Source organism: Vanacampus margaritifer, chromosome 15, assembly GCF_051991255.1.
Source record: "Vanacampus margaritifer isolate UIUO_Vmar chromosome 15, RoL_Vmar_1.0, whole genome shotgun sequence".
NCBI lineage: Eukaryota > Metazoa > Chordata > Actinopteri > Syngnathiformes > Syngnathidae > Vanacampus > Vanacampus margaritifer.
In genome coordinates this window covers 6,805,647-6,830,646 of record NC_135446.1, presented here as the reverse complement: position 1 = coordinate 6,830,646, position 25,000 = coordinate 6,805,647, and the positions used below count along the sequence as shown (strand labels likewise).

Sequence of the window (25,000 nt, the reverse complement as noted above, 5' to 3'; positions counted from 1 at the left end):
TTAATCCACAGTGAACAACAAGGATTCATTTAAAAGATGTCCGAGTGAAAAATAAACATATGGTATGTCTGCGGGTAACCGGTCGTTCCCCTGCCTCGCTATTGCACTTTGAGTCCTCAACTTCCTCCCCGCTCACCTCCCCCCTATATCACCTCATTCATTTCTTCCTCTCATCTTCTCTGCCCCTCTCTGCTGCTGCTTGTTTATTGATTCTCTAGATTAAGAATTCCTTGGGTGGAGGATTGTAACACACAAGCATCAAATTATTTTGGGCTGTGCTTATTTGCCTTTGCCTTGCATCTATTTGGCCTGCGTCTGTAGACAATTATGCCTACCCAGGCCCCAGACTCAGGTGCTAATAATGAAGGACAAATAGAATCATATGTGTAAACTTCCCCCACTGATGAAAATTTATATTAACTTTCTGCCACAGTAAACAGAGCAGCATAGCTACACCCTCCCGGGAGGATTGACAAGATGAATTTGCTCGCTCCAAACACCGGGAAGAAAGCAAAGGACTGTATAGGCGGGGGCGGAGCGCCGCCGCGAAGCCTCATACTTCATTTTTCACCGCAAAACAAGGGTCTACTTTGCCCGTCTGCAGGTAATGCTCATGTGGCCACCGGGCGTATGAAACAACGTACATACGTAAGTGTTGAAGCAAGTTTGGAGTTCTTCATAATTCTTCATTGCTTCACGGATTATGAAATCCTATTTTTTCTTCACCCACATTTCCTGTCGGTTCTCTGCAGGTGGCTTTAGCAAAAGTCTTTCCTTTCACCTGGGCTCTATCGCTATTCCTTCAGATAAGGTGACAGCAAACCTTTTCAGCACTGCTCTTTATCTGCGGCTGCTCTTAGGGAAAGTCCTTTCCAAGGCCCTGACAGCTGAGAGCTTCCACAATGTGCTATCACAAAGAGTAAAATAGAGACCAGGGGAGAATAGAGTGTGTGTGCGAGTGAGTGATGGACAGCGAGTGTGTAAGGTCAAGTGTTGCTCTCTTTTATACAAATGTTACTCTTTTTGAAGGCGCACAATTTGAGATGATGCCGTCAGACCAGACGTGGTTTATTTGGAGATAATTTTAGGATCGGAAGGCAGCCATTTGAAATGGTACACCGACTATTTGATAAGGAAGCTATCTCAGCGCTACATCGAGGGCTTGATATATACCCACAGTTTTAAATTTGAGAGATTTAGCCAAATATTGAAGCCATTTGGAGTTTTATTAACAGAACAATCTCAGGGTAGATGTAGTAACTTGAAGAACTCAACACAAAAAGTTTAAATAATGTCCAGAGGCAAGCAGTGGTACCAATATACCAGAAACTGTCATTTTACTTGGCATTAGAGCGCCATCTCACATCTTTGGAAGACCCAAAGTGGTTTTGTTGCGTGGCAAGGACTACTCGAGGGTCAATACTAAGAGTCTGTCTGGTCCTGCAGAGCTCGGGTTAAGTGGCAGGTGTAAAGTGTCACCCAATTTGAGGGTCGATTAGAGAGTTGTCTGACCTTAAACTGAGGACGACCTCGCAAACTGAATCAGGCTGGTCAACTGGGAAGTACTGATGGTTGTGTTTATTTTCCAAGAAAGCCGTAGGCCCATACTCATTCTCCCGCTAGCTAATCAAATTTCTAATATTTTCCCAATCTACTTCTTTCTATCATACCTGGCTGGTCGTCTCGTGGATATTCCAATTACAACGGCGTGCATTTGACCTTTAAGTGAGCCGTAGAAGATACACTTATCTGCCTTCCACTCTGACGCCCAACGTCTATCCATCATCGGTGCATGCATGTGTTAAAGGTGCAATGGAGACGGGGACAAAAGGAGCCGTCGTGGGTACGGAGTGTGACGAGGAGTGGATAGATTTTTTTTTTTTAGGGCTCTGTGATGAAAATGTAGCAATGCATAGGTGTGGGAATACATCAAACTATAGCTCAAGTGCTTTCATGTGCCGCCAGACTGACTGAGTCATAAACAGCAGTTCCCAAAAGCTTGCTATATCACGCTTGTGAGAACAAGCAACAGCGAGCAGTCCCACTTCTCTTGTTCCATCCCCATTCGCCGCCCTTTTCCAAAGGGCTAATCTACATCTTTCATTGAATCAAGAATGGAAATTTGCAAGAAATGCTTCTTTTTCAATTTCATGCTGAAGTAGCTCAAGTTAGTGGATGTAATTTCTCCTAACAAGAAAATGTATCACTCGGTTGCACACTGTGCAAGGAACAGGCTTCTTTTTTGATTTTTTTCTTTTATCCCCCACTTCTTGAGCTTTGATGAATGTGCCAAAAGCATGATCACTCCATCATAGCACCCCATGCAAGGACAGAACAATTACATTAAGAAGTAAAACCACTGGTTGAAAGTAGTATGAACAATACTTCACTCAGAAGTCTGATAATCATTTTTTGTTGGTCTGAAACAACCCTAATTCCTATAGTAGGAAAAATTATTTTATGCTGAAATTCTGATATGGGAACAGAAACAAGCAAGTAGGCCTACACTTTGACTAAGTTTTCCTATAAACAGGGTGAGCAGATATCTGAGCTTAATCGAGACAGTCCCGATCTGAGCCTTGCGTCCCAAGTTCTGGCTGATTTCACCAGGCCCGTGTTTTTGTCCCACTTTTACGGAGTTCCCATTCGGGCGTCTCGCTTTTTCCAGTCAACAAGCCAACTGGTTGGCCTGTGTACATGTCAATAAACCACACAATTGTCAAAGCGATTCATAGGATAAACCAATTAAAAAGGAATTTAACTGTTAAATTTGTTCCTATTTACTATTACTATTCATGTCATACTGGAACTAGAACTACTTTCTGCGTCCGTGGAAATGTAGTCAGACTAAACGCAAGCTGAGTGTTTCTGGCGGCACATTTATTTTCTTTTAAAGACACGAAGAACAACACTTGATTTTTTATTTTATAAACAGGGTTTTGCGACTCACGGTGCGTTCAATGACCACTCACGCACTCATTCAATGCACCAAAAAGCAATAAATAGAACATGAGCACATGGAAAGATTTTATAATTTATCTGATGTACTAAAATTAGAACAGCGGCATGTCAACTCAAGTTGCAGGTCATACACATTTTTCCGGGGGTAACTACATTGCCACAAATTTGATGTTGAGTGCATTGTCTTGTTTAGCACTGCTGAACTGTCAACCAAGTTATAATTTAGCATTAGCTATTAATACACAACCACCGGTCACCAGATTGACTAGTGATTAAATTTGATATAAATAGTTCCTCGTAAGAATTGATTGTACATTTGATTTTAAGTGCAATTGTAGTGCCTGGTTTTTAATTTTGGAAATCTGGCCTCCCTAACTATAAATCAAATTTATTACACTGATTTGAATGATGAACTCCAACGAGGTGAACGTATGGCTAACAATATCGCAAAAACAATAGCATGCATAGCATAGCTCCACGGAGCTAATGTATATTTATCATGTAAACCTCTGATAACAATGCACATGCGGAGACAATCAAATCTGGGAGGGATTCGGCAGCGCAGACTCGGTATCAGCTTAGTGTCTAGTCAAGCTTGAAGTGCGGCCCAAGCCCCCACAAAGCGCCTTTCTGCATATGCTCGCTTTTACTGGGGCGGAACAAGCAAGCCTCGCAGTGCCATTGCTGATCAGTTGAGGCCCGTTAACGTGTTCCTACGTGGGTAAATAAGCAGTGGCTCAGAATTGATGAGGAATGCCGTACTGTTGGAAGGAGAACATCAGGCACCGATTTGGTGAATGATACCAAGACTAGGATAGATCTTATTCTATTTCATTGAGGGGGGAAAAGAAACAACAAGAACATTGGGAATGCAATTGCTCTGGGAGAGCCGATTTACGTAAATAGAGCTGACATATGGATAAAAACGTTGCGCATTACAAAAATGGCCGCTATTATTCCAACCTTCAGCGAGGAAAGCCAAAGCCGACGCTAAGTAACACGTCAGTCAGTCGCTTTCGTAGCCTTCAATTCCCCGCGGCGTGGCTCTTATTTACTGCATTTGTATGAGAGCCTCTGCCTCCTCTCCTCCATATGTATAGATACACACACACACAACGTTCAGAAGCAATACAAAAAAAAAAAAAAAGGAGCAGCCTGGTCGTATTACAAGTACAAACATCTTGGGAGATGGCAGAGAGCTCTTTATCTATTCAAGAAATGGGTCAGGGATGAAGGTAATCTGAGGAGCAGAAAGTGTTAACAAGTAAAAAAAAAAAAAAAAAAAAACCTTGATACCTGGAATCTGTTAGTCGAGATCCTGGGCGCGGTAGATAAAGAGGACACCAATGTCATTAATGATGCTCCCACTCCTTGCAAGTCGCCTTCTTAGCAAGATTTGAAGTCATTTTAATATTTGTTAGAGGAGCAGGAGACGAGAGGTGGGAGGCTTGCGGGGTATACACAACAAACCGTCGGGCAAGCGTTTCGGAGGCTGATTTGTTACTATTCATGGCTAAAGCGGAGAGGAACTGTAATACTAGACATGCTTGTTAAATTCACAACACTCCAAAGCTGCCTTCTAGCAAATCCCGTCTTTTGCTTGTCAGCTTAAGACACCCCACCATATGCATATGTAGGATTTTTTAAGCTCTGTTAAATGGATAGTGGTGCCGTGGCCTATCAAATGACTGTAAGCCACTCGGGGTGTGTATGGGGTGTAGGGTGGGGGGTGTGAGGAAGAGAATCATTTAGAGAAAAGTAAGCAGCTACGCATCATATGCAACACAAGATGTGTGTTTACGCCACTTCAGGTACAAAGACATGTATATATCCAGGCTGTGTGTGACAATAACACTCCATCCTGCCATATTAACGACTGGTACTGGGTTTAAGCCAACAAGAGGGGAGTGGCAACAAACAATGACAGAATGCCTGTTTTCGATTGCTGCGCCACAAAAGATGATCGTCCATTCAGCACCCGGGCAAATAAATTATTGTGGAGGGTATTGAGCTCAGACTATTGGCTCAGTCCCTTCAGAGTACGTGGTTGTGTGAGTGGACTTATAGATCCAGTGGCCATTTATTTCCCAGCGCTAAAACAGGGCAGTTAGAGAGGCGTAAAAGGAAATGAGTTGTGAAGTGACCATTGATCCCGCCCGGCGTGCAGGTTGGCGGAAGGCCTATCGGGCCGCAGTGTGTGACCGCTGGATGGCTGCCTTTTATTTACACGCAAGTGGTTAACCCTGGCCGAGTTCATTTGTCAACCGCCTAACACAGGAGAAACGAGAAAGAAACGCAATTAACTAGAAATTCGTAGCGTGATACAAAAGCCATTTTTGGATTGTGTTGACATCCAGTTGTGTTATAAACACAGTGTTTCATATGGCCGGTGTTCTGCATACAAAACAATCTCGGCAGTGGACGCAGACTAATGACTCCAAGTCCAACGTATCCTGCTGGGATTCAATTACTGCATTTGCTATTGTCTTTCAACCTACAGGTAGGTTCACTTGGGTTTCCTCGGGGTTAAAGAAAAGAAAAAAAGAATATGATTTAGCATCTGCTTACAAATATCCCAATCCTAACCAAATGCACTCAATAGACAAGACAAAAATGCTTGTAGTCATTAGGCTATAAATTCACTCCCTCCCCTCTCTCCCTCATTCACTCACTCACTGTCTCTCGACATTACATATGATTCTTGATACATGGGTTGTAATACAATTGAATGACTGTTTATTCTAAAGTGGAGTGACTCAATTCAGTTGGATTCAGTGGGATTACTATTTGATGTCATATGGTACGATTCACTCAAGATGAGTTCTTTGAATGAACTTGACAATTCCTTCAAAGATATATCTCTCCAATAAAAGACGATTTGATACGTATCTCCGTAGATTATTTTAAAGTGGAACGATTCAATTTTATGCAGCTTTTTAAATCAAGATCGATTTTGAGATTGTAAGTGTTTTTTTTTGTTACATCCCCACCATAAGTATGGATGGAGAAATGGGAAAAATGAACAATAAACAGTATTTTAATAGGCAAATGTCTTCCCTAATCTTGTGAACTCCTGCTATACTTTGCCTATCTGATGGTAAGGTCTTCTTCAGAGCCAAAATTGTATTCTGTTTTGCCTTAGTTGCTACAACAATCCAGTGACCAGTCCATTCAATACAAAAATGCCCATCTCGAGTGATATTCATGATTAAATGATATTGACTGCACCTCTGCTTCCCGTACCTGCTACTTTGCAGCAGTTCCTGACTGCTTGAGCATAAAATGCCCACAAGTGTTTATTTCCAGCAGATTTCACTCGTCTCTCTCGCTTTTAATGCCCTTTTCTCTATTCTTCCATCGCTATCCTCCCTCTCTCTCTTTTCTCCTCGTCTCCCTTTCAAGCCTCGACGCCTGACATTTCGCCACGCTCTCGAGAGACTCCGGCGCGAAATGGAGTTACTGGGAGAGCGCCACTGTAAATTTCAGGAGGCCACGTGTAATGTGCCTTAAAGTGAGATGGACAGGCCAGGTTGGAAGAAGCCGGAGAATAAAAGGAGACAGCGCTACAGGAGGAGGAAATGGTGGCATCTATATAGATAATAGAATAAAGCTGTGTTTTGTCTGGGGAAGGGCGTGCAAACAGTAGCCCTGCTGTCATTCACATAGTATATCTTTAGTGTCATCGCAGAGGGGGAACCTACATATATATATGTCACCGGCCTGTATGTACCATCCTGTGGGGACCGTCTGCCGATAGCTCGCCTTGGAAGAGAAAGAAGGATGGCGTCCATTGTAAATAAGTCGGACACGGAAGCTGTCTTTTCACTGACCGGGGCAATAATTTTACAAAGACGTATGCCGCTTGCTATTCAGTGCTTCTGAAGCCACACGTTTATGAAATGGAACATATTTCAGGTGGTCGTCTTTCTCCTGTCCTGAGAGCTGATTGATGCACCAAAGCCAGGGCCAATGGTGTCTTATTTACACAGTCGAGTGAGGCAATCTCAGGCCTTAAAGATAAACCTAATGAGCTTCTTTGTGTAAGGGTGCAAATGAGACGCCAGCCTCCCCCCATGCCTTTCCTTTCCTTTTGCATCCAAAGGGGACAGTCTGGGTGATTAGGCCTTTAAATTATGCTCAAGGGCAAAGCACAGATTTGCATCTTGTGTGTGTGTTGGGGTAAAAAGAGAAAGAGAAAGAAAGGTAGGTGAAGGGCAGAAAGGAAACGATGCTTGAGGCTTATTTGTGAGAGGTGACAATAGTTAAACAATGCAAGTCAGCAGTTTTTTCCAAATTTACCCTACAAAAAAAATAAATAAAATCTTGTAAGAAGATACATGGTGAGTGGCACACACTCAATTACTTTACATTTGGGGGCAGGTTTGAATTTGCCCCCAAAACCCGGCAAATTAGCCGTCACCTGCTGTCAAAATTCCTCATCCTGACCGTTTCCCGCTAGCTAAACAGCTTGGAAGGCAGGTTAATTGCTGTCACCGCCAACTTGGACCATTGCCTCAGTGCTCATGGAGCAACAAAGGTAGTCTGGAAGCAGAGCTGTGGTTGGAACTGATGTCAAAACGCCGCCATCGTTATCATCGGAACGTAGCGCTTGTTTGTCAAGCAGATGATTGGTAAACAAGCATCGTTGGGGATTGTTCTACCAGCTGTTAAGTCGGCCTTCGCCTCAAATGACTGACCACAATATAGGCCAGGACCCAGATTGAGCTTTGAATATCAATAAGTGCAGGCCGTTCCGAGGAGGGGGCAGTATTGGCTCATCAATTCTGATTAGCAAGATAATCAACTAACAGCCTCTTCATCTTGATGTCCAAATTTAAAGATCAATGCTCGCATATTCATACAGGGCTGCATTATGACAACCTGGACGCTCAATGATGAATCGATCGCTGTTCAGGATTACATTATTGCATTTTTTTTTCATGCTTTTATAGCGATCGCTACGCGTGGCAATTAGTGCCGAGCAACATTCATCATTTGCGTCAATGCATTTCCGCGGCTGGCAAATTGCAATCAGATAAAGTAGGAATCTAATCGCTGATCTGAAATCAAATTAGCTCTATTTAGGCAACCTTTGGGGGAGGCGGGTGGTGAAACCCCCGGCAGAAATTAGTGGCGGCAAATTCGATTGCGGACACACTGCTTATTACTCAGATCCATAGATAACGAGGCTTTTTCTTTAATGTCAAATACAAAAGATGACTAGATTAGCGCATACTATACCGAGATCCAAGATAAAAATGGTATTGAAAATTCCACGGCAATTCTCTATTTTGAATGACTTTGTCAGAGAGATATTCACTAAACTATATTGATTCTTAGTCGGGATGATACAAATGCTAAATCTTCAATCTTGGTGATCTGTGTCCTACAATGTCCAATCTAAGGCAAGAGACCTTAAGATGCTGCTTTTCTAATTATAGCTGCAGGTGGTATTTGGGAAGCTGCAAGGTAATGGCACAACCCAGAGGGACAGGGGTGGGGAGAATTCATCAGTGCTTATTATTAATCATCCCTCCAGCAGCGTGATGAGAGAGTGCAGCTTCCTATACCCACCGGACCACTCAATGTCACGGCAAATCTGGGAGGAAAATTACAGCCAACAGCCTTTCTTGAAAACAGACTCATGGATGTTTTTTGTTTTTTTCCCTTCCCGGCAAACAGTTGAACGGTTGCATGCCAGCTGTCATTCACTCACTTGCAAGGAAAGAATGCAAGCAAATGCACGAGGACGCCTCCGTCTTTTGTCTGGAGCGCTGGACCTCGTTGTGCCGAGCGTATGTGAAGATTTTAAAAAGCCTCCAGAGACCTGTTAGCTGGACTGCTCATTTCAATGTGTCGGTTTCTGGCTCGGAAGAAGGCCTCGCCTCTCTTTTTTCTTTTTTTTCTCACTGTCACACACACGCACACACCGTAACAACAGTCTATCTAATGCTGGGACTTAAATAGACATTTAAAGCCATTTGTGTCCTTTTGCTCTCTTAGTGATGAACAACATTTGTTACTCCAAGTTTGCTTGACCTCAATCAGGTGTATGTACGGAAAGAGTAGCAGTGTGGTGATAAATGACGACTTGCGGCCACCAGCATGGCTGCTGGGTGCTGCAGCAAGCATGGAGGATGGGGTGAGGCCGGTCGGGTATGTCACGGGTGGGAGTGAGGGGGGCCTGCAGGACATGCTTCATTTTGCTGGACTGACCCCCACCACCCTGCAAACATACACCACCATGGGGCTTCAGCTGCTTCCAACAACATACACACACACACATATTTACACACAACTTGTATGAAAATGAGCAGCAAACCAAAAGAGGACACACGACGACCAAACCCACGGCATTGCCCCTCAATCCCCATGCCCCCAACCGCATCTCCCGCTGCTCTTTTGGCGATCTGTCAAAGCCATCATTCACCATGAAGAGACAAAAGAGACACTTGACTCTTTTACTCCCCTGGCGCCTGACTTTCAAAAATGCCCCAAAACACACACACGCCGATAGTTCAGGCACTCTCAACTTGCTCTGGTAGACAATTCAGAATAGTTAAAGGAAGTGAAAATGGAAAATGAGGTGCAACCAATTAGTAAGAAATAAGCCCAAGAGCACGAATATATATTATATATATATATATACATATATATAATTAATTTTTTTCATTTATTTTTTAATCTATCAATTATTTTATAGTCAATTATGATTACCGTTTGTTAACCGACGGCTCATTTTTATTTGATATTGTTCAATTAGACAAAACCAAATAAGCAACAACGAAGCCAGATCACGTGAGAGGGAGAGATGTTGTACTCGCCAATGTTTTTCAAATTGAGAGCTACTTCTTGGTTACTGATTAAAGCAAAGGGCTACCAGTTTGATACACACTTCTGAAGCTGCTTCAGGACTAAGTTTTTGACATTACAGGTCATTCATGCTATGGTTGTAAATAATCATTACTTTTGTAATTGATTCAGTTCCTCTTTTGGTCCACAGCATCAGAAAATAGTTGACATGTTGATTACTGTTATCCTAAGTAAAAGTTTGAGTTTTAATTTGATTCAACACAAAAAGCTTATGATGTCATCGGATTTCAACTATTTCAATTATCTCAAAGTGAAACAAAGGCTTGAAATGATTAATCGATTATCAAAATGGTTATGGATTAATTGATCAATTGACACCTCTAATATATATATATATATATATATATATATATATATATATATATATATATATATATATATATATATATATATATATATATATATATATATATATATATATATATGGTTTGTGCATGCATGAACTAAGTCATGGTTAAAAGTGTCACTGCTGCTTGCCGTCTCTCTGAGCCAGTGCCGAGGCAGGAGGCCCTCTGGTGGACGCTGCGCTGCAATGACACACACACGCACACACACACACACACACACACACACACACACACCACTCCAACCCACGTACAAACACACACAAAAGCTCCTTAAAACCCTACAAATTCCAAAAAGCAATCAGGGAAAACGGAATCAAACTACCGGCCTGAGGATGCCACCAAAACTCACACAAATGCGTGTTAAAGAAACCCAAAAAGCATGTAGATGTGCGGGTGCCTTACAGAGAAGAGGAGCGTGATGGAGAGGGGGTAAAAAGGAGGGAGAGTGAATGAGTGAGCGGGCGGGCGGGCGGGCGGGCGGACGAGCGAGCGGGGAAGAAACACAACTTACCTGCTGTTGTTGCAGATGCAGCAGCTCGACTGTGCTTACTTCGCTGCTGCTCGTGTCACCAGCGCTTGATCTCCCATCTCTACTGCCAGCCTCTAATTGGCTGCTGCTTAGGGTGCTCATTCCATTTTGACTCATTGAACTGTTGCTTATTGTCTCTGTGGCCGACTCCTGCATCATCATGATTTAAAACCTAGAAGTGATTAAGAGGCACCGGTTAGGGCTCTTCTTCTTACAATTCTACCAGTCCACCCCCCCTGCATCCTATATATTTTAATGCAGCCATTATCCACAGCCCCCCTCTCCAAATTAAAGCATTTAAAGAAGAGGGAGGAGGGGGCGATGCAGGAGGCGCAATTATGCATTCATTGTGTAAATGAAGCAGTACAAAGAGATGCACGTCCTGGTTCTATTTGACAAGGGAGCGGGGGCAACTAAATGTGCTTAAAATGCAGGCATAAATGAAAGATTGAAGAAGTTGCATCAATACTGCCATCGCCACACTAAATAAAAGTCCTGCATCATTTGTGAAAATAAAGACAAACACATGCTGAGACAATTATGTGACGATTAAAACACACATCATTTCTTGCTACCATCTTTATGACAGGCACTCGGAAAATATTTTCCATCTTGACTCTGCAGGGTTTTTTATTTTTTTAAGTGTGGCTTGTCAAAGAGTGAAGTGGTCTAATGACGCAAAAGCTCATCATGTCCAATTACAATTTGGCAGCAGGGAGGAGGCGGGGCCAAATCACAACGCGCGGACTACTTTTGCCAAATATTAGCCCAAATCTTCTTTCATCAAACCTCGTCTCAGAACACAAAATAAAATTCACGAGACACATCAGACGACGTAAACACATTTTAAGAAATAATCAAATTAAGATGAGATTTTTGAATGAATTATATCTGCATCTATTTGAAAAGCAAGGAGAGAAAGAAAGGGAAATGAATTTATCACGACTATCATTAATGATTGTGCTAAAAACAGCATAAATTATGTATATTAGCTCCTCTCTCGCTCTCTCTCTCGTAATAAATGTTTTATCATTTTCCCTCTTGCATTTCATGCTTGCTACCTTCGCAGGGGCAGAGGACATCACTCAACACTCAATGGAAAAATGCAAAGAAATATTTGCACAATTACAACCCACCATAAAAATGTACATCTCAAATAATTAAAACTGTTGTGTTGTTTATTTGAGTTCTCTTCAGTTCCAAATAAAAGTGTAGTCAGAATTGAGCCACTGATGAAAGCAAACAAAAGAGGAATGAGTGCTGCTAATGCTCGTGTCGTGATCTTCTCTAGCCTAGTAAATTCGCTTTTAATGGCGTTGTGCAAATGTCCTTTCGTGTGTGTGTGTGTGTGTGTGTGTGTGTGTTTGACGAGAGGCTGATAGAGGACAGGTCTTAAAGGATGTCCACAGCCAGGATAAACAGGATCCGGGCGGAAAAGAACAAACAGGGCTGAGCTGTTACACAGAGCAGGGCGACAGCTGCCTGGGACACAAGCAAACAGGGAAGAGGCCCGCTTGTGAACAAACAGGCCCCTGTTTAACACGTCGCCGCCGCTCACCACCGATGGAGGGAAGAAAGACGCAATGGGTGTGAGGGGGGGTGCAGAGAAGAGGGAGACAGAGGGGGGAAAGGGGGGGCGGGGTGCAAGACTGGCACAATGTGACATCCAATCCGGAGATGAATCTCGGACTAAGAAACTCAAGGCTGCGGCCGAGATCAGCCGGCTAATAAGTATTCAAATTAGGCATAAATTTTACATGGCTGATGTTTAAAATATTCAGAGAAAGACTGTCTGATTGCCTTTACTACAATTTTATGAACATTCTAATGGAACCTGCATCGCTGCTTTTTTTTCTTCTTCTTGTCCGACTGCTAAAAAAACTGAGACAAAGAAGTAAAAGCCAGCAAGATGTAAAAACAGCGCAAAGGACGCCACGTCCAAAATAACAAAAACACATTTGGCGTCATGATAATGCAGATGTATGCAAAGCGTATTCGCAAAGATCAGATGGTGCTTTAACCTTAATGACAGCGGTGAGATAAATTAATTAACCAGCTAAAAGGCAGCATTCAAATCTGCCAATTAAAGTGTCAATTAGAAACACAGCCAAGCTGCAATGATGAGCGGGATGGCCAGCTACGGCTGAGGAGGAGGAGGGCTGATGCGATGTCTCACGCACACACGCACACACACAAGCACAGCGATTATTAGTAGTCAATAGAACTGATATTTATTTTGCAGCAAAACAGAAAATATTAGTGTCAAAATTAAAAAGCTTAACTTTATTGAGATGTCATTAAGCACGTCTGTTAAAACAACTCTTCAAATTTTCAACATGTTGGAAGTGATTCTTTTCATTTTAAACATATTAAGAATAGTCAAATGTGTTTTTAAATTGTAAAAGGAGGGTCATCACTATGTCATATGCTAAAAAAAAAAAAAACTAAAAGAGTAAATAGCTCCCTAAAGTTTAAACATATTTGAACTGCTAAAAAAAAACACTCACTTCATTTGGTTTGAATTTATAACAAAAACAAAAAGTGCATGGAGTTCTCAGAGTTCATAAAGATAAGAGAATAAAAAAAAAAAAAACATAAATATAAAGCAGGGTTTTCGTAAAGGTTGTACAGATGTTTGCAGAGAGTAAAAAAACTGCATGACCATGTTGAAAATTTCTTTGCGACAATTAAAAACTGTCTGCGAACATCTTTGCACGCTTTGACGAACCCTGATGAAAACCCAAAGTTTGCTACGTTCCCAAGCATTCGTCACTCAGTCACATACTATACATGCCGATAATCGTCCCGGTCGACAATTGGTCTATCCCTAACCCTAACCCTAACCCTAACCACACATCCTGAACTCTTGACCTCGGATGGCGAAATTATAAAAACATCTCGAAAAGTGACCAAAACATCTCGAAAATTGACTCTTGTCCAGCATTTCATGCGGAGAACTTTCCCAAACAACTTGGCGGGTACGAGACAACTATTTCTTTCTTCTTCTTTTTTTTTGCATTCCTTGTACATCCACACTTTGCTATACCGCCTTGAACAAACATCTCTCGATGATGTTGGTATGGAATCTGTAGGGAAATCCGTCGGTCCAAGGACTGCGCCGAGCTCTCTTCCAAGAAGTGCCACGATACACACGAAGGCAGCGAATTCAGCGTTAAAGGTGAAAGAAGCGCTCCTCCATCTTTGTTTGCGGGCTCTAAAAGCCCTTAATGTTGCCTCATTACCTGGCCTGTCTGCCGCTCTATCATGTGCGGTAAACACACACTATGACACCGGCCATCCATCCAGCAGGCACGCACAGCTGTCTGCTGTCGACTGGCGAATTACACACACACACACACACACACACACACACACACACACGCACACACACACACACACACACACACACACACACACACACACACACGGCCAATACACACACTCATATGCTCCCGTTAATGCACAACAAGCCTGACACGGGTTCGGGCAATTCATTGTCACCGCGTCTCTATCTTCAAGCCTCATTTTGTATGCATCGCTTCGCTTACAAAAAAATGTTTTCATTATGGGAGAAGAGGAGAAATGACCGGTAAATATGTGATCCCAGACGTCCGTTCCTTATCGCTTCACATTCCAGGTGCTTGACGGGATATTTCTTTTCTTTTCGCCCCCCAAAATAATAAGGAATATAATAGAAATTACATTTCACACTCTGATGGCTCCTCACAGTGCTCTCATCAAATGGAGATATGGTCACCATTTCAAATAAGCACAGATTCTGTGCTTGAGTGAAATTAATTCATCATTGCCATAAGTTAGTACGCATACCAAATAAAGTAGTAACTAGGCAAGGGTAAAATGCGTCTATATTCAATACTTGAGATTGGCTAATAAATCAAAACGCCACATATGAGCGGATGGGGAAAAAAGTTGCAATGATGTATTAAATCTACAAATCAAAAATCAGTTGTAAATTGATGCCTTGAACAAATCCTACATAATGATCCTATGTAGACTTGTATTCTGACTTTTTACAAGAGCAGCAGCAGCTTGAAGCTGGTGTGGAAAAGCAACAAACCCCCAGATGAAGTCAGGCACGCCAGGATGCCGTGCCTTAAAAGCTTCCTTTTTGGCACGACGGGGCCACCATAAAAGAGCATTAATGACTACTTCTTATAAACCTGTGTATATTAATGGTTTCTGCTCTCAGATAGAGAATTACAAAAGTGCTTTAGATTGACAATAAAAAAGGTGTGAAGGGGGAGGCGTGAGGAAATCATATTTACAAAATCAGAAAAAGGGCCAAATGAAAAGAGATGAATATGAATAATGGACTTTTCCCGGGATTAACATGATTCAAAGCAACAGCATCAAAACGTGGTTATCTGCTGTCCAATGAGCCCGACAAAACCCGCCGTCGTGTTTCAATTCTTAATTTGAGCCGGCAAGAAATTGTAGCGCCGTGATAGCAGACATTCAGGCAAGACTGCTTCCAACTTAATTCTCCTATTTACAATAAGGAGATGAGACGGAATAAGATAAAAGGCCGACTTCTTTGCCACGGTGTCCATGAATGGACTGACAGTGTGTGTTTGTGGGAAGAAAAGACAAGGGGAGTGTGTAAAGATAGAACACAATGAGGTCGATTATTTTTTTCTTTTAACTGCTATTGTATACTTGCTATTCAATTACTACTACTACTACTACATAAAAAAAAAGGAGTCCGAAAGGCAAAGCGATGGAATTTTCTTAAATATGCTTTCTTAAGGCAAAGAGGTCGTCCCGTATCATTTACAGACATCCCTGCCACCGACGTAGTGGGGGCGAGCTAGACAAGTGACGAAAGCCCATCAGTCAGCTCTCATTTGCATATTTGCCAATTGCATTAATTAAGTCGGCCCACCTAATCAGGGCTAATTGACCTATAAAAAGGGGGGTAGGAGTGGGGGGAGCCCTCATTGTCTGGTCCAATCATCTTTAGCAAGAGTAGAGGAGGCGCACCAGAGCCGCCGACTTCCATTTAAAAGTCCTGCACGCTTGCGAGTATTCCACTGGCGCTGTGCAACTCCAACTAGAAAGAAAAACCGAGCTGCTTTCAGACGGGACGGACTTTTACGCAAAACTGGTGACGGCTGCCGCGAGTGGGAGACAACGAGGGCTGGCCGCCGCCGTCGCTGCTGCAGCTTCGCGGCTCGGCCGGACGCACTCACACACACGCGGGACACAGCCGGCTTGAGACATATCTCATTGTGACGGTTCCAGTTATTTCTGCTTGATTAGGGCCATTATGTCCCCCACCTCTGATTGATGTCGTCATTCCCCCTCAGCAGTCCTGCATCGATAGATCTTAATGAATTGGTAAATAAGGGCGAAGATTGCGCTTGACAACACCGCAACACTCCTCATTCATAGCTGATAAGATTTATGTAAGCAATTAGGGGCATAAAAAGGGGGGGGGCAGGAGGGGCTTCAGGATGGGGGGTGGGGTCGGCTGATCTTTGCAAAGCAAAAAGTCACATCCAAATGGGACACGGGCATTCCTCGACTTAACACTGGCTTAGTCACACTTCTTTCATGCTCGGCTGGGGACTTTAGAACTGCTCAGGGGAGACACATCACCCTTGCTCCTGTCGGAATTAACAAATTGTTTGGGTTTTTTTGTTGCAAAAAACAAATACACAGCGACACAATGAATGAACATATTAAAAGCAGGGGAAAGAAGTGTGTTATTTAAATGATCATTTTTTTCTATACAGTATTGTTCCTTCCAAGGCCTTTTTTAAATTTTTTGTTTATTTTTTTACTGTCAATAACGAGCCGACAGGCCAGGAGTGCCCAAAATAAAAGCGGGAGTGATTCAGGAGCAGACTCTTTTTGCCGCCAACACCCCCCCCCCCACTCACAGCCTCCCCCCCTTTCAACAAGCACATGCAAATGAGGCCCGTGCTACTTAACTGCATCATTTATGTAGATAATAGCGGCATCATCATTACGGCAACTCAAATTAAATTACATCACAATTAACATAACAAAGTGATTGGCTCAACTTTCAAAACAAATATGGCAGCTCGGCTAATGAACGCTGTTAATTGGCCGGTGTGCATGCAAAATAAAACACGGTGGTAAACATGTGCGCTAGTTGAATAATTCCCAATCTATATTTTGAAGCAAATGAACACAGCAGGAGAAAAGTGAATATCACCAGGGGGATTTGTGACTCCAAATGTGTAGCATTTAATTTTATTGCGCTCCAGAAGCTATTACAGGACAGACTCTGGAGAACAATGTAAATTATCTGCCTTCAAAATAGACTTTGGCCAATTCTCCATGTGAACTAATCACATAGCTCATTATGCATTAGGGTATTAAATTATGAAGAGGAGCCCCTTTTCACATTCCTGCACAAAGCTGGATGAAATGTTAATAGCGTGCGTGCCCACGCTCGCCCAATAGCGTGCCCACGCTCGGCCTCATCAATATTTAAGTCAACAAATTATCCAACACTTGTCTTTGATAACAATAATTAGCGCTTCAGCCGTGATCAGTCTAGTGACCTCTCCAGACTAAACATCTGCTCCTCAAGAGTTTGTTTATTTTCTTCGTCCATGCTAAACACACATCTGCATGTGATTAATATTGCACTAGGGTCATGTATATGTGTGTGTGTGTGTGTGTGTGTGTGTGTGTGTGTGCCCTTTAATTGTCTTGTTGAATTAAAAGTAGCAGCTAACGCATCTGGAAGTGACCACCCCCCTCCTCCCCTCAACTACCTCAGCAGCAGAAATTAGCACAATTACAAAGTCTACATGCATATACACTCACACACACGGGGCAATTCATCACAACTAATTAAGCAGTAGAGCAAAGTTACACAGCCGGCAGTAAAGTTGACAACGGCAATAAAAGGAAGGAGTTGATGGTTGATGACAGCAGATTGATGGATGGATGGATCAGTGAGGGGTGAATAGATGGATGAATGGATGCATGACTTTTTTTTTTTTACCTTCAAAGTGAGGAGAGCAGAGGTGTCGCCTCCGCCGCCGCCGCCGAGGGCTCGAAAGCGAGTCGAGCGGTGTCACCGCGTGTGGAGAGGCAACACTATCTGTGTCATCACTCCAACCGTGTTTATGGGGGGGAGATGGCATCATAAACAAGCCAGCTCCAAGCCCCACAACCACCCCCCACCACCACTAACGCCCCCCCCACCCTTCCACGAGCACCACCGCCACACATGCACACCCACCCACCACAAACCAGCCCCCGCCCCACTTTCTCTCTCTCTCGCTCTTGCCAGCTCACCACCAATATGCCATTCATGCAAATCACCATTGCCCCATTAGAAAAAAAAAACAGCAGTAGACTTCTCTCCTGGCAATCATTCCATCATTTCCAGTTGTCACCGGGGCAATTACCAACCAGGCCCCCCAACCCAATCAGGACATGATGCTGGATTTGAGGGGGGGGGGGGGGGAGCAAGTGTGTGTGTGTGTGTGAAATGGAAATTTATGACGCTGGCTTCTTTCTCTCGCCTCACTTGGAAATAATTAGATTATCATTTTTATGTACATCGCTGATGAAATACATCACATTCACAATTTTGCTATCAAGTTATCACTTCCTGTATGAGTGGAAGTTCAACACAGATTATTTATTATTTTAATTCATTATTATTATTACTTTTTACATTATATTTAAATTTTTATATTTTTTATTATCATTATTTTATTATTCATTTATTTACATATTTGTGACAAAATGTACTTCTTTTTTTTCTAATGAATTGCTAGGTCAAAACTTTTGTACAAAAAATTGGATGTTCTCTACATGAACCAGAAAATTGGGTCAAATTGACCCCAGTTAGTTAGTGTTTAGGTCCAATTTTTGACCCAAATTGGGTTGTTTTTTACCCAGCAGTTTTAAGAGTGAGAAAATCCAAAGTGTGTGCATGGGGGTCGGTCGGTGGCTCTCCCGTCCCTCTCGCAACTCTCTCTCGCTCTAATGGCACACTCTCTCACTGCGGCTCATTGTGCACACACGCATCCACAGGCGGAGCGGCGCACAGCTCGCCTCTCCAAAACCCGGCTGGAGGACACCCCAAACTGCTTTGATTTGTTGGCGGAGGTATGTGTCGTCTTTCTCCTCTAGCGTGTCGTGTGTGAATGATGAGTGAGGGGCCGCTCTGGAAACAATTAGCCAAGGCGCGCTCGGGCGACCGACATCCTCGCGACCACAAAGCGCCGCTTGCCGTGACGCATCCTGCACAAGATCACACTTGAGCGGAGAAGGATAGAGAGGCTGTGACCTTACCTTTTAAGACAAGAGAGCCAGAGAAATCCACTCTCCCTGGTAGGGAAACATTTGTCGGGGCTCAGATGCCTGGAAGCATCAAAAATGAAGTGCAGAGGGAGAAAAAAGCCAGCAGGAAAAGTACTAACAAAAAAGTAGAAGAAAGAAGCTGAGGAGCATCATCGGTGGGGTATTTACAGTACAAGCGGACGGAGAGCGGCGCACCTCTGCCTGGTCACGTCGGAGAGACAGTTGCCGTTTGAGTGCCGCCTAATTAAAACAAGTCAGGCAGCCCCGCTGGATTGTTTTGACGCCCGAGGACCAATAGTACACAAAACCGGCGGCTTGATCGTGTGGCGGGGGGAAAGGGGGGAGGCGCAGTGAGGAAGGGGTAGGGAGGGGGTGGGGGGAGTTGGCAAAGGAATTGTGTACGTTTGGGTCGACGGGGGGTGTGAGTGGGTATATAGGAAGGTTTTTTTTTTTTTACGGGAGGGGGGTCATTGACGGCTCTTTTACTTTTTTCCTCACAATGAACCCTGACACTGATATGCTATCACGTCCAAATAGCACAAAACAAAGCATCTACTGTCAAGGAAAACAAGGATGTACATTTATCTTACGATGATAGGATCCAGATACTCTGCAAAAAGCTGACCTCAGAAAAAGTAACTACCATAACAAATGATAAGAAGGAACATTTTGGGCAAATTTTTTTCTAATTCATACTCATTCTCCTGCTGTTTTCTGTCTCTTTCTCTCTCCTTCTCCCTCTTGCATGCCACAGATGTTTTTCTTAGTTGCTGCGATAGACAGGAATCTACTGGAAAAGGAGAAAGCCCCAGTCTCCCCCAAGAGAGATGAGTACAAAGCCCCCAGTCTGCTCGCAGCAGATGCGGAAAGACGGTCCATCTGCCACCAGCTCGCTGAGAGATTTCTTATGTCTCTTTTTTGTTTGTTTTAACAACATACGCACAGTCTACGCAACCAACACATAATCCCAAATTTCAGCTTTCAAAATTAAAACAGAACAGTTTTTATTTATTTATTTATTTATTTATTTTTTAAACAGGCTTCCTGTGCAACTCTGACAGATTTATTTCAGGGAAGACGCAGCCCCCAACGCGGGCTAAAGACCACTTGAACTCGCAGCTCTGAGCGGTGGCCTGGCATGATTTAACAGGCTGCGAGCAGCACATTATCTCCTGCTGCAGCATATTTCAGCCGTATGATATTATTATTATAAGGCTGGTGGAAAAAAATGCAGCATCCGAGGCAACAAGGCTAAACAAGCAGTGTGAAATAAAGACACAAAGGAAGGAAAAGGTTGCCAACAATTACTCTAATTGCTTTAAGCATGCACATTATACCGGCAATTTCTCCATCTCGGAACTTGAGGCTCGCTCATCCACTTTTAAATGAATCCACCCAGAGTGCCTCCCTGCAAAAGGCAAACAAGAGGCTCCTGGCCTGAGAAACGTCGACTTCACTAGGGGAATGCTATGCCTCTTTCTACAGATCTGTGACAATTGTGCCTCCTCCCTGCAGTTATTTATTCACTTTGTCTCTTCTTCCAGCGCTTTTCTGCTGCCAAGGTCAACAGAGACAAACAGGCCCACCAGCGTCTTGATGTGGTGACAGTGGAATAGGGAGAGGAGAAAGACAGTTAAAAAAAAAAAAATGGGGTGAGGGGTAAGCAATGCATGACGGTGGCGGGTGCAGACATGTGTTAGTGGGTACAGTGAGGGGGGGTCTTGGCAGCAGCTGGCTACAAAGCTCGCCAAGAGCAACAGCAGTGATGATGCCTCCCATTTACCGTTCCCAAAGTGCACAAAATGGAGTGCAATACTTGGTTGGAACCAGCAGGGGTGCTATTGGTTCACTCTCAACTAGGAATGACTGATTTAGAAAAATAATCTACAGTAATTGCATTTTTTTTTTTACACTGAATATTGTGATTGAGATTTAATATGGAATTATTTTTTTCAAGGTACTCTTTCTGTGTATTCTTTTTTTATAAAAATACAACGAATCAGCAAATAATACCAGAATTATTCCAGATTGTTAGGCTTCCGCTAAACTTTTAACTACTTCAATTAGAGTTATTAAATTAATATAAACACTTTGATTTGCGGTCTTGCAAGCGTTCACGACAACAACAGATGACATTACCACAATAATGCAAACCAATCTGTGCTTTTATCACTTCAATCTTTTATGTTTTGTGGAACAATGATGAACTGTACTTATTACGAACTGGACGTATCTGGACACTGTACAAATAAATAAAATATAGATACATGTGTACAGGTATGAAGGTCTGAAGAGGAGCAACAAGACTATGTGGAGGTCATCTCATTAAGTCGCTGGCATAGTACAGCAAGACGAAGCCCAGTTTGGTCTAATGGGCTCCTTGGTCACCCACCATACACAAATTGTGGAAAACACAAAAGAAAACGACGTGAATTTCAACATCAATGCCAACACTTTGGTTTAGGGTTTAGTGAGAGGGGAGGGGGGGGGTGTCCTTCTGATTTGTCTCCACCCTCATGCACATAAAAAAAAAAAAAGTAGTTGAAGTGGTCTGTTCAAATATGCTGAACAGCTCCTTGGCAACTCGCACACAATGATAACAAAATGTTTCCAAAGAGACACACGGGAAAAAAAAAAAAACCTAAGCACACATCAGCCATGTTCATTCATTGTCACATGAATGTTCCACAAAGCACAATTTCGGTCCCACTTAGTCCCGAGCCAAATAATGCATAATGAGGGGGTAGTGCTATTTAAGTCCTGGCCAGTGTTGATCACATGATATGTTGCTTATGGCCAGAGAGCAAGAGCACAGACCATTAAGGAGTGATGATTATATAAGTGCTCGGCAGGCTGCAGCGTTTTAATTTACTGTACTTAAAGCAGCAACGTATCCATGGCAACTTGCTTTGCCCTATTCAGAAATCCCCTAATGAAATGCCTATTAAGTGGCTGATAATGACAGCATCCAAATATATTTGCATATGTATTTCACAGGGGAGAAAAAAGAAAGAGAGCACTGAAGTGAAGAAAGCGGGGCGGGATTTTGACTGATTTGCCGCCGTTTTGTTTACAGCAAAAGCAGTTATTATTGGACCCGAGTGAAGTCGACATAAATGACCACACTCAAAACAAGTGCCCTGTATTCTTTTTGAAATGAAATGTGGCCATTATACAAGGAGAAGCGATGCTGCTTTCCACTGAGAGCGTGACTTCCATTTGGCACAGAGCCCAACAGGACATCCCTGAGAGACTGTTTTCTTGACTAAATATTAACAGCGCCAGTAAGCAGCTCCTGGGAGAAGACTCCTTGACCGGGCCGGGCCTCGGGTTCCGATTGAAAATAAACCAGGTTGGACGTTCATTGCACCCTGGAATATCAACACCCTCACGCTCGGCGGGAACTCCGTCACAGCCTGCCGCTGTGCCTTTCTGTAGACTGCAGGCGGGAACTAAAGTATATATTACAGGCAAGAAATACATGACAGTTCAAGCTGACCGCTCAACAGACACTCGAGGTTAAATTGGATATACACAAAGCATCTCTTGAAACGCAGATTTGAATGAAAAGAACTCGCTGAAATCAAAGACGCCGCTGAGCTGGGAGAATTTACATAAGCAAGTGAAGCTCACAGCAGTTTACCTGCTAGACGGTGCACTGGAATAAGATGAAAGACTCCAGCTTGGCAGACAACATCCCGCCCTTTCTCCACTGTAATAGATATTATCATAAATGAGATGACTTCCGACGTTGTTTTGCTTCCTGAGGTACAAGAGCGGTTTCACGCACTGAAACCGTCCCGGTGCGGAATCCGAGAGCCATTTGTGATGTGTAGTGTCTGAGGAAGCCACAGCAAAAGCGGCTTTCTCTGACGGGATGATCATTCCCACAAGTACACGCCATGCAGCTGAATGGAAGGCAAGCACGCTCCAGTGGCAGTCAAAAGAGCACAACACCTGCTGATTCTAAACGAAAACTTGTTCTCACAAGACCTTGGGCCGATTCTGCGTAAGAAGTATTACGCATCTGTTGGATGAAATTATGACAAAATGTAATGTTTCATTGAAATTTTTGGCCACCTGTGTGGGTATGGGGGTATTCCTAATCACTTTATAGAGATTTTTATAGTAGACTATGGAGTCCAGCAGCCAAATAAAAATGTTTTTGTACACTACTCGAGCACACCGTTAAATACATCACTACTGTTGCATTATTATATTTGTTGACAGTAGTACATAATATGATTTGTGGGGGGATCTGCATTTCTGGCCTCATTTTGTCTTTTTGATTTAAACTGCCACCCCAGAGGAAAAACAACCAATTATAGGAAGGAGGTATGACTTACAAAGTATTGATCATTTGGCTGACACTCACAGGCAAACTCCTTGCGGGCATGTACCCGCAACCTCGTGCTGACCTCTCATGACCGCAGAAAAGCATCTTATTTGTCATCGAGTGCGACCATGGGACTGTGCCTGCAAACGCACATCAAATGATCTCTGACTGTTTGTTCTCCTTTGGCACTTTTTTTTTTTATATCAAATCAGAGGCCCAAAATGGGGCCACAGAGCGCTTTTTTCCCTTCTGTGCTGTGAAATGTTGCTCTACTTATACTTCATGCAATATATGACAGAATTGGGCATGGGCCAATATTAGATTATGACGGTATGATAACGGTGAGCAAAAATAACAGTTGAAATTTGTTCTAAAATGACCTTCTTTAAAATTTTGGGGTAAAACTTCATTTTTTTCTCCATTAAACACAAACTACTTTCATTTTAAACAAACCATATCATCACTGCTATGTGAAAAACCCTTATGTCCACCCCCTCCACCCCCCCCCCCACCCATTTTTTAAAAATAAATGTTTTTGGTATGAAACTGAATGCAGACATCCCAAAAATGTAAAAATAAAAAATGGGGAAAAAATGGACAGTGTTTTTCACATAGCGACAATTTGGTACAGAAGAAAGATGTACCATGTTAAGTTTAAATAAGTTAATGTTAACCTTCTTCTGTTTTAATTCTTCTTAGAAAGCTATAGTGTCCCATCACTATTTTTAACAGACCCATGGGCTACTCATGTTCGGGCTAACTACAGTATATAGCTTTCCTATCAACCATCGGTTGTTCACTAATTTCCAAGAAGGATAAATCGGGATAAAGTGAGGGCATAACTTATACTTGTGACACATTTGAGCAGTACTACAAAATGGCAGACTCACTATACATGGCACTATGTAGCGGATAGGGAGTGATTCCCAACACAGCAATGCACTGTAAAGCATGTGCACGTGGTGATCATGCTGTCAACATCAGATCGATGCGTTTGAGAGCAGCTAACGAATTCCATGCGCGAGGCATTAAAATAATGTTAATAAATCAACAGGCACTAAATAACTGAGCGTTAGAGTTGCTGTGGCAGTTTTTGTAGGGGTTTTGCTGACAGCGCAAAAATCCATTCATGGCAAAATCAGACACTGCACGAACTGAAAAAAATATTCTAAGTAATTCATTCATTAAAAAAAAAAAATCCAAAAGAAGAATAAGCTCATTATTTGGCTGTTTTAAACGCTCACAACTAATTTAAAGCTAATTTTTTTTTTTTACAGGATTTACATCTGGAGGCAATTCACTGTGTGGAACCGAGCCCACTCAACTGCGCCACCCTCCCTTCAACTTTTTTAGGATTTCCGCTGAAATGACACACATAAAAATGTTTTCATTGTGCTGTCAACCAGACACGAGGAGTAGATATAAGTGCTGCAGACACAGACGGAGTGATGGCGATAAATAAGCCAGCACAGCTGCACTGCTGTGAGATTTCGTCCCCGGACAAAGAAGTAGACTTCAAGAAAAGAAAAGGGGTGCGCGGGTTAATTCCTGACACCAGAGTTGGGTGCACGTGGGAGTTTATGGGCACCTCTCAAGTGACCAGCTACATCTGGCCCGTCTAAGTGGGCTGTCTCATAA

The 25,000-nt window shown here is 42.9% G+C and overlaps 1 protein-coding gene across 6 annotated transcripts in view; it reads right to left on the bottom strand.

The window, feature by feature from the left end:
• Positions 1-25,000, bottom strand: part of foxp2 (forkhead box P2) — a 112,731-nt gene that overhangs the window by 55,328 nt on the left and 32,403 nt on the right. For 2 of the 6 annotated variants that reach the window (XM_077544785.1, XM_077544787.1), the window contains exon 4: positions 10,693-10,882. The exons of 1 other annotated variant lie outside the window; for it this stretch is intronic. In XM_077544785.1, coding sequence (XP_077400911.1) covers positions 10,693-10,872 — 180 coding nt within the window. In that variant the 5' untranslated portion in view covers positions 10,873-10,882. Of the gene's footprint in view, positions 1-10,692; positions 10,883-17,713; positions 17,838-19,017; positions 19,267-25,000 lie in introns of those variants that run through there. 3 more of the 6 variants (XM_077544786.1, XM_077544790.1, XM_077544789.1) reach the window with 3 other exon arrangements.